General features: G+C 43.6%; 1 protein-coding gene across 3 annotated transcripts in view; it reads left to right on the top strand.

Moving 5' to 3' along the window:
* Positions 1–12,654, top strand: part of ATP8B4 (ATPase phospholipid transporting 8B4 (putative)) — a 355,883-nt gene that overhangs the window by 325,308 nt on the left and 17,921 nt on the right. For all 3 annotated transcript variants that reach the window (XM_073568472.1, XM_073568473.1, XM_073568474.1), the window contains 2 exons: positions 3,918–4,001; positions 4,219–4,464. In XM_073568472.1, the coding sequence (XP_073424573.1) occupies positions 3,918–4,001; positions 4,219–4,464 (330 nt within the window). The remainder of the gene's footprint in view (positions 1–3,917; positions 4,002–4,218; positions 4,465–12,654) is intronic.

The raw sequence follows: 12,654 nt of genomic DNA, 5'->3' as shown, positions 1-12,654 counted from the left end.
ATTGTCCTGTTGCATAACCCACATGCGCTTCAGCTTGAGGACACGAACAGATGGCCGGACATTCGCCTTCAGGAATTTCTGGTAGACAGCAGCAGAATTCATGGTTCCATTTACCACAGCAAGTCTTCCAGGTCCTGAAGCCGCAAAAAAAGCCCCAGACCATTGCACTACCACCACCATATTTCACTATTGGCATGATGTTCCTTTTCTGAAATGCTGTTTTACTTCTACGCCAGATGTAGTGGGATATACACCTTCTAAAAAGATCAACTTTTGTCTTGTCAGTCCACAGAGTATTCTCCCAAAAGTCTTTGGGATCATAAAGATGTTTTCTGGCAAAACTGAGACTAGCCTTTATGTTCTTATTGCTCAGTAGTGGTTTTCGTCTTGGAACTCTGCTATGCAGGCCATTTTTGCCCAGTCTCTTTCTTATGGTGGAGTCATGAACACTGACCTTAACTGAGGCAAGTGAGGCCTGCAGTTCTTTGGATGTTGTTGTGGGGTCTTTTGTGACCTCTTGGATGAGTCATCACCGCACTCTTGCGGTAATTTTGGTTGACCGACCACTCTTGGGAAGGTTAACCACTGTTCTGTGTTTTCATCATTTGTGGATAATGGCTCTCACTGTGATTCACGAGAGTGCCAAAGCCTGAGAAGTGGCTTTATAACCCTTTCCAGACTGATAGATTAGATCTCAATTACTTTATTTCTCATTTGTTCCAGAATTTCTTTGGATCACGGCATTATGTCTAGCTTTTGAAGATTTTTGGTCTACTTCAATTTGTCAGGCCGGTCTTATTGAAGTGGTTTCTTAATTGAGAACAGGTGTGGAAACAATCAGCTAGGGAATTTGAACTCAGCTTCCCAACGATGTGATAAAGCACAGTTAATTTATGTTTTAATCACTTTTTTATGCAGGGCCCTAGATAGGTAGCAGATGAAGACAAAGTGGCTAGGCAAATGGATGGTCAATAGAAAATCCAAGGTCAACCAACAAAGGTCAGAATACTAGAACTCAAAGCATAGTGGAAACGCACACCAAACTGAGTAACGCTACAACTGGCAGCGATAAGAGGCAGACAGTCCGCTAAAAGGCCTGGGAATCATTCTGAACAGGAGACTTCTGTAGGAAACTCAGCAATCCCTGGCTCTGATTGTTACAGATATTTCAAACTCGAGTCTTTTCCATTCCCCGAACCCCTCCAAATGCTGTAATTTTCTCAAGCCAGTGTTATTCCAAATAGGAGTAATTGTGCATTCCCCACCACTTTTTACAGGTCCACCAGATTTTATGTATCAGAAGTAGAGTGGGGTAGCATCTTAAGTTGGCTTTAAATTTATGGAATTCCAAGCGTTCCTGCAAGTTGTGACCTCCCCCCTAAAATTTCAACATTAATGCCTTCGCCTCCTTTGTTCCCTCCAGAGCCCATCATCTAAAATGCTGAAATTGGGAGGCCAAGAAGTACCCCGTGTGTGTCACCCCTAATCCCCCCTGATCTTTGGGTAGCTGTAGCTTTTCAACATTAATTCTAGGAATTCCTCTTTTCCATGCCAGATTTTTAAGGATGTTACGCATTTTCCTGAATCAAAGTTTGGGAATCCAAATTGGGGAGTTGTGCATTGTATATAGGATACAGGGCATAAGGCACATTTTGATGAGATTTGTTCTACCCAGAGCAGACAAAGGTAATTTTCCCCAATCACATATTTTATGCCTCAGCGTAAACACCAAGTGATCCAAATTTAGGAATATAAAATCTTTCTTTGTCTTCCTTGTAATGTGGACACCACAATATATGAATTTCTGAACTACTGTGAAATCTGATATATTATCCAGAACCAACCCATCGCTATTATCCAAAGGAATTAGAGAAGATTTTGACCAATTTATATAAGGCCGGATAAGGACCCAAATCTCTCTGTTGTTTCTATTATAATTGAAAGGGAAAGATTTCTAGAAATTCCCTAAAGAAGGGATGCCAAGACCACCTAGATATTCCGAGAGGTCATCCTGTGAGTAATTGATTCTCAAAGGGTATAGATCTTAATAAAAGCAATGCAGAGTCTGCAGTATGTCAGAAGTTCAGGTGTTATCATTTCCCTCCAAATCCCTTAGATGGTAAATAAATGAACTTTCCTTTTGAGGCTGTGCTAGCTTGGCTACTAAACGACCAGTGGTCTTCCCCTCCTCATAGAATTGCTGTTTTAGAACCATATGTTTATAGCCCACTTGTTAAGACTAAAATGATCGTTGTTGCTTTTAGACCTTTTTCCACAGCCTAGTTTTCTCGGGGTTTTTATGTTGTTATTTCAGTCTCCTGCACCCTTTCTTCCAAAGCCAATCCCTTTTTCCGGGAAGTTATCCTTCACTGCTTTTATTTCACTTATTAGCATGCCTCCATGGTATCGTAAACTACATTAATGTGCGCTGAACCTATATTAGTGTCAAAGAATTTAACCGAATTCTCCCTTACAATCAGCTGATATAGACTGCTGTAGGCCAGAAGTAGTTCCTTGTGGAGCTTGGCTGTCTACTTGTAGTGGCCATGGCTTGGTACTGCGCATCCACCTCCTATTCATACGATCAGCTGATTGGCGGGGTTGCCGGGTGTTAGACCCCAGTTGATCAGACATTGATGACTTTTAATAAGGAGAATTCCATCCCCTTAACCAAACCAACTCCCCCTCCCCAGTCCCTCAGAATTTCATAAACCTACCCTTACACATAAGGACTGGGGCCCAAACATTTTGTATGCACTCATACCGTAAAAAAATACAGATAACAATGTAACCTGGTACGAGTGCCATTCGAGCAGAACCTGCTATCTTGCTGAAATGTGAATCACACATATAGCTCATCTGCGTGCTATTTCCCGGAAAATCAGAGTTCCAAGTCTAATCACACAATCACCCATTACGTCAGATGACCATGTTGTTTTGAATTATTCTCCCCAAATGATGCCTGAATCTTTATGCCCTCCCGGCTCTCATATCTTGTTGAATCTTTATGTGGATTTTGGAAAAAGCTAAGTGCAACGCTTGGTGGCCTCAGGGAATGAATGGAGTGCAGATTGCACAAAGTCCTATCAAAAGTTCATTGTGGGCACACAGCCTTATATGAACAGGAAATTAGAACTGCAGGAAAGGGACCTGTCCTATAACAGGCACAAATGGTGCTAGATAGACATTATCGGCTATAATGGTGTTCATTTGGTTTCTGATTGGATGTTCATAGTTTCAACTTAAAAAATGACAGAACTTTCAATGATTCTTACGAAGGCCCCTAAGTGTGAACCTGGCCTTAGGGGTAAGGCTGCATTAGGCTGGAGTTTTTATACACTTGTATTTTGAAAAGTTTTGGAAATCCAGAGTAATTGACAGTCTGTAATATTAATATGTTCATAATATTCATAAATATGGGTTTTTAGCCTGAATTCCTTCTTTTTCAATGTATTCATACCAGAAAACTGGTGTAAATTCCCAAATTTGCTGGTAGAGGTGCAGTCTAAACCCAGCACCACTCCAGCACATCTGTTATCGTGTATGCAGGAGGTAATCTCACTCAGTATGATCATTTGTGTTCCTTCTCATCGCTCTGTCTGAAAGGCATTATAAGTAAACCAAAATTCACCGCACACTCTTGTTGATTATCATTCAAATAGCTTATATTTTATTTACAACAGAGATATAAGGTGGAAGCGATTATAACAACGACGTTTCGGCTCCGCCGGAGCCTTAATCATATTATCGCTTAATCCAATAGTTGAAAAGAGATAAGGTGCAAGTTGAAGTACCAGAAGAAGGCTCTGGTTTCACGCCCTGTAGCGGCGCTCCTGCGCTTTGCTGCTGTGGCGGCATTATGGACAATTCCTCTTATATGAAATATGACAATTTCCATTCACCTCCTTTCTTTCCAGACCGTCTACGACCAGTGGTTCATTACACTTTTCAATATTGTGTACACATCACTTCCTGTACTATCCATGGGACTCTTTGATCAGGTAAGAATTTGGCACCAACATGTTCGTGTAAATGTGCGTGAATTTGCATTTCTTTTTCATGACAGTACAAAGTGCAAGTTTGGGTAAAGGCAATTTCATGTGCAATTTGTATGAGTGTATGTGAATAATAAATATATAAAGTAGTATTCTATATAAAAAAAGAGGATCTGCTTCTCTGATTTATATTAACATACTTTGTGCATTTATCTGTTTCTAGGATGTGAATGAGCAGAACTGTATGGACTACACTAAATTGTATGAGCCAGGCCAGCTGAATCTATTGTTCAACAAGCGTCGTTTTTTTATTTGCGTAATACATGGCATTTTTACTTCTTTTGCCCTTTTCTTTATACCTTTTGGTGCATTTTTTAACACAGCCGGTGAAGATGGAAAACATATATCAGATTATCAGTCGTTTGCTGTCACTGTTGCTACAAGTTTAGTTATCGTTGTCAGTGTCCAGGTGAGATTACCTTTCGTAATATTTTTCAAAGATTTCTTGTTACAGTTATCAGGATTTTTTCCTAATTGTTTTAAGACACATTTACAAGGGCCTGCTTTAAAAATCCTCTTACATGGGCCAGTGAAAACTTTCTTTGTGGACAAACGAATGTTTGTTTTCTTGCATACAGTCATGGCCGAAAAGTATGGGCACCCTTTGTAATTGTTCCAGAAAATGAAGTATTTCTCCCAGAAAATTATTGCAATTACAGATTTTGTTATACACTTGTTTATTTCCTTTGTGTGTATTGGAACATCACACAAAAAAACTGAGACAAAAAGGCAAATTAAACATAATTTCACACAAAATCCCAAAATTGGGACAAATAAAATTGTTGGCACCTTTCCAAAATTGCCGGTAAACAACTTCGTGTCAAGCATGTGATGCAGGTTCAAACTTACTTGTGGCAAGTAACAGGTGTGAAACTAGATTAAAAAAAAAAGGGGGGGTGAGTTAACGCAATCTTTGCATTGTGTGTCTGTGTGGGCAACACTAAGCATGGAGTAGAGAGAGAGAGAGAGAAGAGAACTGTCTGAGAACTTGAGAACCAAAATTGTTGAAAAGTATCAACAATCTCAATATTACTGTAGAAGATTTTAAGACTATGAAACAAATCAAAAAAAGTTGAAATAACCCCCCTTTTATCCCATTGAAAATAAAACCACAAATAAACAGATATTTGGTATCACTGAATTCAATGATTGTCTATCAAAAGTGGTGATCACAGTGGTGATAGTATCATGTTTTGAGTCTGTTTTGCTACTTCTGGACAAGGACTTTCCATCTTTGAATAATGAATTCTGAATTATACCAATAAATTGTAAAGAAAAAAGATTGGCTAAAGAAGAAGAATCTTAAAGGGAATGTGTCAGCAGGATTTTGCTATGCAATCTGAGAGCAGCATAGCGTAGGGGCAGAAAGCCTGATTCAAGTGATGTCAATTACTGGCCTCCTTGGTATAATTTTGATAGAATCCTTGTTTTCCCCGCTGTAGATGTAGCAGTGATCAGAATGCTGACCTGTGTATAATTCCGGCCACACCGCTGATTGACAGTTTTCTATGTACACTGTATATCAGGGGTCCTCAAACTTTTTAAACAGGGGGCCAATTCATGGTCCCTCGGTCCATTGGAGGGCCGGAATATAGTTTAAAAGAAAAGATGAACAAATTCCTGTGCACAACTGCACATATCTTATTTTGAAGTAAAAACAAAACAAAACAGGAACAAACACAATATTTAAAATAAAGGACAGGTAAATTTAAATCCACAAACTTAGTCCCCAATAAGCAGGTAAATGTCTCCAATAGGCAGCATAGGTCTCCAATAGGCAGCATTGGTCCCTAATAGGCAAGTAAATGTCGCATTAGGCAGCATTGGTCCCCAGTAAGCAGGTATATGTCCTAATAGGCAGTATTGGTTCCCAATAGGCAGCTTAGGTCCCCAATAGACAGGTAAATGTCCCCAATAGGCAGCTTAGTCCCCAATAGGCAGGTAAATGTCCCCTAATAGGCAGCATAGGTCCTCAGTAGGCAGCATAGGACCCCAATGGACAGCATAGGTCCTAAAAAGGCAGCATAGGTCCCCAATAGGCAGGTAGATGGCAGCACAGGTCCCCAATAGGCAGGTAAATGTCACCTAATAGGGAGGTAAATGCCCCCAATAGGCAGCTTAGGTCCCCAATAGACAGGTAAATGTCCCCAATAGGCAGCATAGGTCCTCAATAGGCAGCATAGTCCACATTAGGCAGGTAAATGTCCCCTAATAGGCAGCATAGGTCCTCAATAGGCAGCATAGGACCCCAATAGACAGCATAGGTTCCCAATAGGCAGCATAGGTCCTAAAAAGGCAGCATAGGTCCCCAATAGGCAGGTAAATGGCAGCACAGGTCCCCAATAGGCAGGTAAATGTCCCCTAATAGGGAGGTAAATGCCCCCAGTAGGCAGGTAAATGTCCCCAATAGGCAGCACAGGTCCCCATTAGGCAGGTAAATGTCCCCAATAGGCAGGTAAATGTCCCCAATGGGACCCGGCGTTTAAAAAAAACAAAAAAAAACAGTACTCACCTATGTCTCGCGTTGCTCTGAAGAGGCGCCCGCTCGTCTCCGTCTTCTTCCAGCACAGGCAGCGTGACGTCATCAAGCCGCGCAGGTGGCGTGATGACAATCACATCGTCTGTGTGTGCTGTGTACAGAGGGCTGCGCAACGCCTTTCCGCAGCGCCTAGTTGTTCCGCCCACGATTACAGGGCCCGCCGGCATTGAACTGCCGTGAAGTTCAATGTCGGACGGGTCCTGGAGGCCGGATAAAAGTCCTCAGCGGGTCGCATGTGGCCCGTGGGCCGTAGTTTGAGGACCCCTGCTGTATATTGTCAAAAACCTGCCCATCAGTGGTGTGTGCAGGGTTACACAGATTAGTTGTACTTCCTAGCACACAACAGCTAGTCCTGCAGTGATAATCTCTTGCTACAGCACACAGGTGAACAGGTGACACATATCTGAAATCAGGCTCTCTTGTTCTATATTGTGCTGCTCTCAGATTAACCCCTTCCTGACATCTGACGTACTATCCCGTCCACGGGACCCGGGACCCTATGCCCATGGACGGGATAGTACGTCATACCGATCAGCTGACACCCGGCGCTATGTGTCAGGGGCGGTCACGAACCGCCCCTGACACGTTAACCCCTGGCACACTGCGATCAAACACGATCGCAGTGTACCGGGGGTTTAGGGAAGCATCGGCAGGAAGGGGGCTCCCTCCGTGCTTCCCTGAGACCCCCGCAGCAGCGCGATGTGCAGTGCTGCTGCGGGGGCCTCCTTCCCTGCAGGTCCCCGGATCCAATATGGTGGCGGGACCTTCGGGGGCCTGCAGGGAGGCGTCTTTCTCAGTGCCTGCTGAGAGCAGGCTCTGAGAAAGCTTGGAGCAGCGCCTGTCACATCGCTGATCTGACAGAGTGCTGTGCAACCTGTCAGATCAGCGATCTGACATATTACAGTGATTTCCCCCCCTGGGATAATGTAATAAAGTAAAAAAAAAAAAAAAAGTGTAGAAATAATTTATTAAAAAAATTGCTAAATAGATAAAATAAAAAAAATTCCCTAATTCATTTTAAAAAACAATAAAAGTACACACATTTAGTATCGCCACGTCTGTAACGACCCACCCTATAAAACTGTCCCATTAGTTAACCCCTTTAGCGAACCCCTTAAAAAATATAAAACAAAGCAAAAAATAATGCTTTATTATCATACTGCCGAACAAAAAGTGCAATAACGTGCGATCAAAAAGACGGATATAAATAACCATGGTACCGCTGAAAACGTCATCTTGTCCCGCAAAAAACGAGCTGCAATACAGCGTCATCAGCGAAAAAGTAACAAAGTTATAGCTCGCAAAATAGAGATGCAAAAATAATTATTTTTTATATAAAATTGTTTTCATTGCATAAAACCGCCAAAACATAAAAAAGACATAAATGTGGTATCGCTGTAATCGTACTGACCCGAAGACTAAAACCGCTTTATCAATTTTACCGCTCGTGGAATGGTGTAAACGCACCCCCCAAAAGAAATTCATGAAATGCTGGTTTTTGTTCATTCTGCGTCCCAAAAATCGGAATAAAAAGCGATAAAAAAATGTCGCATACCCGTAAATGGTACCAATAAAAACGTCAAGACCTCACATGACTCAGTGGGTCAAAATATAGAAAAATTATAGCTCTCAAAATGTGGTGATGCAAAAACTATTTTTACAATGAAAAGTGTCTTTTAGCGTATGACAGCTGCCAAACATAAAAACCCGCCATAAATAGTAAATCAAACCCCTTTTTATCACTCCCTTAGTTAGGGAAAAATAATAAAATAAAAAAAAAATGTATTTCCATTTTCCCATTAGGGCTAGGGTTAGGGGTGTGTTGGGGTTAGTTTTGGAGTTAGAATTGGGGGGTTTCCACTGTTTGGGCACATCAGGTGCTCTCCAAACGCAACATGGCGTCTGATCTCAATTCCAGCCAATTCTGCGTTGAAAAAGTCAAATGGTGCTCCTTCCCTTCCAAGCTCTGCCATGCGCCCAAACAGTGTTTTACCCACTCATATGGGGTAACAGCCTACTCAGGACAAATTGCAAAACAACTTTTGGGGTCCAATTTCTCCTGTTACCCTTAGGAAAATAAAAAATTGGGGGCAAAAATATCATTTTTGTAGAAAAAAAAAATGATTTTTTTATTTTCACGCCCGTTCAAAGTGCTCACCACACATCTAGATAAGTTCCTTAGGGGGTCTAGTTTCCAAAATGGGGTCACTTGTGGGGAGTTTCAACAGTTTAGGCACATCAGAGGCCCTCCAAATGCGACATGACACCCGCAGACCATTCCATCAAAGTCTGCATTCCAAAACGTCACTACTTCCCTTCCGAGCCCCGAAATGTGCCCATACAGTAGTTTTCTCCCACATATGGGGTATCAGCGTACTCAGGACAAATTGGACAACAACTTTTGGGTTCCAATTTCGCCTGGTACCCTTGGGAAAATAAAAAAATTGGGGACTAAAAGATCATGTTTGTGGAAAAAAATTAGAATTTTTTATTTTCACGCCCGGGCGTTATAAACTTCTATGAAGCCCTGGGGGTTCAAAGTGCTCACCACACATCTAGATAAGTTCCTTGGGGGGTCTAGTTTCCAAAATGGTGTCATTTTTGGGGGGTTTCCACTGTTTTGGCACATCAGGGGCTTTCCAAACGCGACATGGCGTCCGATCTCAATTCCAGCCATAAAATTCAAATGGCTCTGCTTCCCTTCCGAACTCTGCCATGCACCCAAATAGTCGTTTACACCCACATGTGGGGTATCAGCGTACTCAGGACAAATTGCACAGTAACTTTTGGGGTCCTGTTACCCTTGGGAAAATAAAAATTGGGGGTAAAAAGATCATTTTTTGGAAAAAATGTGATTTTTTTTTTTTTTAATTTTACGACTGTACGTTATAAACTTCTGTGACCCCCTGGGAGGTTCAAAGTTATCACCACACATCTAGATAAGTTCCTTGGAGGGGTCTAGTTTCAAAATGGTATCATTTGTGGGGGGTTTCCACTGTTTTGGCACATCAGGGGATTTCCAAACACGACATGGCGTCCGATCTCAATTCCAGCCAAAAAAGTCAAATGGCGCTGCTACCCTTCCGAGCTCTGCCCTGCACCCAAATAGTCGTTTACACCCACATATGGGGTATCAGCGTACTCAGGACAAATTGCACAATAACTTTTAGGGTCCTGTTACCCTTGGGAAATTAAAAATTGGGGGTGAAAAGGTCATTTTTGTGGAAAAAATGATTTTTTTAATTGTACGACTGTATAAACTTCTGTGAAGCCCTTGTGGGTTCAAAATTCTCAACACATATCTAGATAAGTTCCTTGGGGGGTCTAGTTTCCAAAATGGGGTCACTTGGGGGTTTCCACTGTGTAGGCACATCTGGGGCTCTCCAAACGTGACATGGCGTCCGATCCGAATTCCAGCCAATTTTGCATTGAAAAAGTAAAACGGCTTCCATTCTGAGCTCTGCCATGCGCCGAAACAGTGGTTCCCTCCCACATATCAGGTATCAGCGTACTCAGGACAAATTGTACAATAACTTTTGCAGTCCAATTTCTCCTGTTACCCTTGGTAAAATAAAAAAAAAAATGGACCTGAAGTAATTTTTTTGTGAAAAAAAGTTATGTTCATTTTTTTTTTTTTTTTTTTAAACATTCAAAAAATTCCTGTGAAGCACCTGAAGGGTTAATAAACTTCTTGAATGTGGTTTTGAGCACCTTGAGGGGTGCAGTTTTTAGAATGGTGTCACTTTTGGGTACAGTTGCTTAGATGGTCTGTAGGCTACCATGTGGGGAAGAGGCGGGGCCACACGTCGCCCTGCATCTGGGGTGTCCTTTAGGCATGAAAACCTCCAGCTCGAATGACTAATTTCAGGGGGGGGAGTACCTTATAGGTTTGGATTTGTGACATCATAAAAGGGGCCGTCTGGGGTCAGTCCTTCCCCCTTCTCTAAGCTACAATTCTGGCTACAAAACTTATAATGACTATCCCCGCAGAGGATACCTCGTATAAACACGCACATGGTATCATTCTTTTTAGTTTGTCGAATACAAAAATTCAAAACCAAACATGCAGTAGTTATGATACACCGTTTAGTAGGAATCCAGTTTCTGGGGGTGCTAGAACCATGAAAATTATGGGCCAGTACGCTGGTTTCGTGCATTTTGCAGAAATGTAATTTTTAGATCTCTGCCACGTATGGTTTTCGCACTATTGCTTCTTTTAATATTTCCCCTACGTGAGATAGCTGCATGGCCAGGACAAAGAAGTCCTTTTCTGGCTAGGGGGGAAGGGAGAAGAATGCTCACTGAAGTCTCAGATTTCACAGAGCTGCAAGCAGAGAGAGACACTGGTGTGTGTGGAAGGACTGGGGGAAAAAGGAGGGGTTCACCTCTGCAGCATGTGGCAATCAGAAATCTAATCTGAAGTGTAAAAATGGGAGATTCTGGAATGTTCCAGCGACGTCATATCTTGCTTATTACAAACCCAGGGCCTACTACTGATGGTAACCAGTGTTACAACTGCAAACGGACTGGTCATATCAGTGCCACCTGTCCAGAAAAGCAGAAAACGCCCCAGCCAAGGCCTCTGGGCCCAACTCCTTTGTTCTTTTGGTGGGAGATGTGGTTGGGAGGATTGACGAACAACGTTCAGCACATCCAGGTGGGTTCCACTTTGCTACAGGCCTCAAGGACACCGGGGCTGAACAAACCCTCATCCGTCCTGGACTGGCGGCCCCTGAAGAGTTTGGCTTCCTCCAGCCAGGAGTTCCAGGCCGCTCTGCAATCAGATGCGAACCTGGAGAAATTGAGAGACCTTGCCGAGACGCCAACCTCCGAGTCTAATAAGGAGAGGGTGTTCTGGGAACGAGGAAGGTTGTACCGGGAGACAGTACTCGGAGAATCCCAAAAGGAGTGGTTGTGGGAAAGACAGCTGGTCGTCCCCTATCAGTTCAGAACTGAGTTGTTGCGGATTGCCCATGAGATTCCACTCGCTGGACACTTGGGGATCAGCAAAACTAAGGCACGGCTGTCTCAACATTTCTATTGGCCCAAGATGGGGACAGACGTAACAAAATACTGCCACTCCTGTGCCACCTGTCAAAAAGTGGGTAAGGCGGGGCCTGCTCTTAAGGCTCCCCTTATCCCTTTGCCAGTGATAGAGGAGCCTTTCCAGAGAATTGCGGTGGACATTGTAGGCCCACTGGCCGTCCCCAGCAGCTCCGGAAAGCAATGCATTCTCACCGTGGTAGACTACGCTACCCGGTACCCAGAGGCAGTAACTCTATCTTCAACCAGGGTGGATAAGGTGGCTGATTCACTGGTGACCATCTTTTCAAGGGTAGGATTTTCCAGGGAAATGCTTACCGATCAAGGGACCCAATTCATGTTTCGCCTAATGGAGGCTCTCTGTGAGAAAATGCAGGTGAAGCACCTGGTATCGAGTGCATATCAACCACAGACCAATGGCTTGCGTGAACGCTTCAATGGTACCCTCAAACAGATGCTCCGCATGCTGGTTGAGACCCAAGGGCGCGACTGGGATCGGTACCTCCCACACCTGCTATTCGCTTACAGAGAAGTTCCGCAGGCCTCGACGGGGTTCTCCCCATTCGAGCTCCTGTACGGCAGGCGAGTCTGGGGACCCCTTGGTTTAATAAGGGAATCCTGGGAAGATGAGCTGAACCCCACAGAAGTGTCCATCGTGGATTATGTAATGCGCTTCTGTGACAAGATGCAGACCTTGACGCTGTTGGTGCATGACAACATGACGCAGGCTCAGGCTGACCAGAAGCACTGGTACGACCAGAACGCCCGGGAGCGGACCTACCAGGTGGGTCAAAAGGTGTGGGTGCTGGTCCCCGTCCCAACAGATAAGCTTCAGGCAGCCTGGGAAGGCCCATACGTTGTCCACCAACAGCTCGACTCGGTCACCTACGTGGTCACGCTCGACCATGCTCGGGGTAGGAGCAAGGCCTTTCACGTCAACATGCTGAAGGCTCACCACGAACGTTAAGCTTGCGTCCTACCAGTCTGCAACTTGCCCGAGGATGGGGAGGAAGATCC

This window comes from Dendrobates tinctorius, unplaced genomic scaffold (genome assembly GCF_039654945.1).
Source record: "Dendrobates tinctorius isolate UK_male_01 unplaced genomic scaffold, ASM3965494v1 ptg000022l, whole genome shotgun sequence".
Taxonomy (NCBI): Eukaryota; Metazoa; Chordata; class Amphibia; order Anura; family Dendrobatidae; genus Dendrobates; species Dendrobates tinctorius.
Note: the sequence above shows the minus strand (reverse complement) of the source record. Positions and strands in the feature narration are given on the sequence as shown.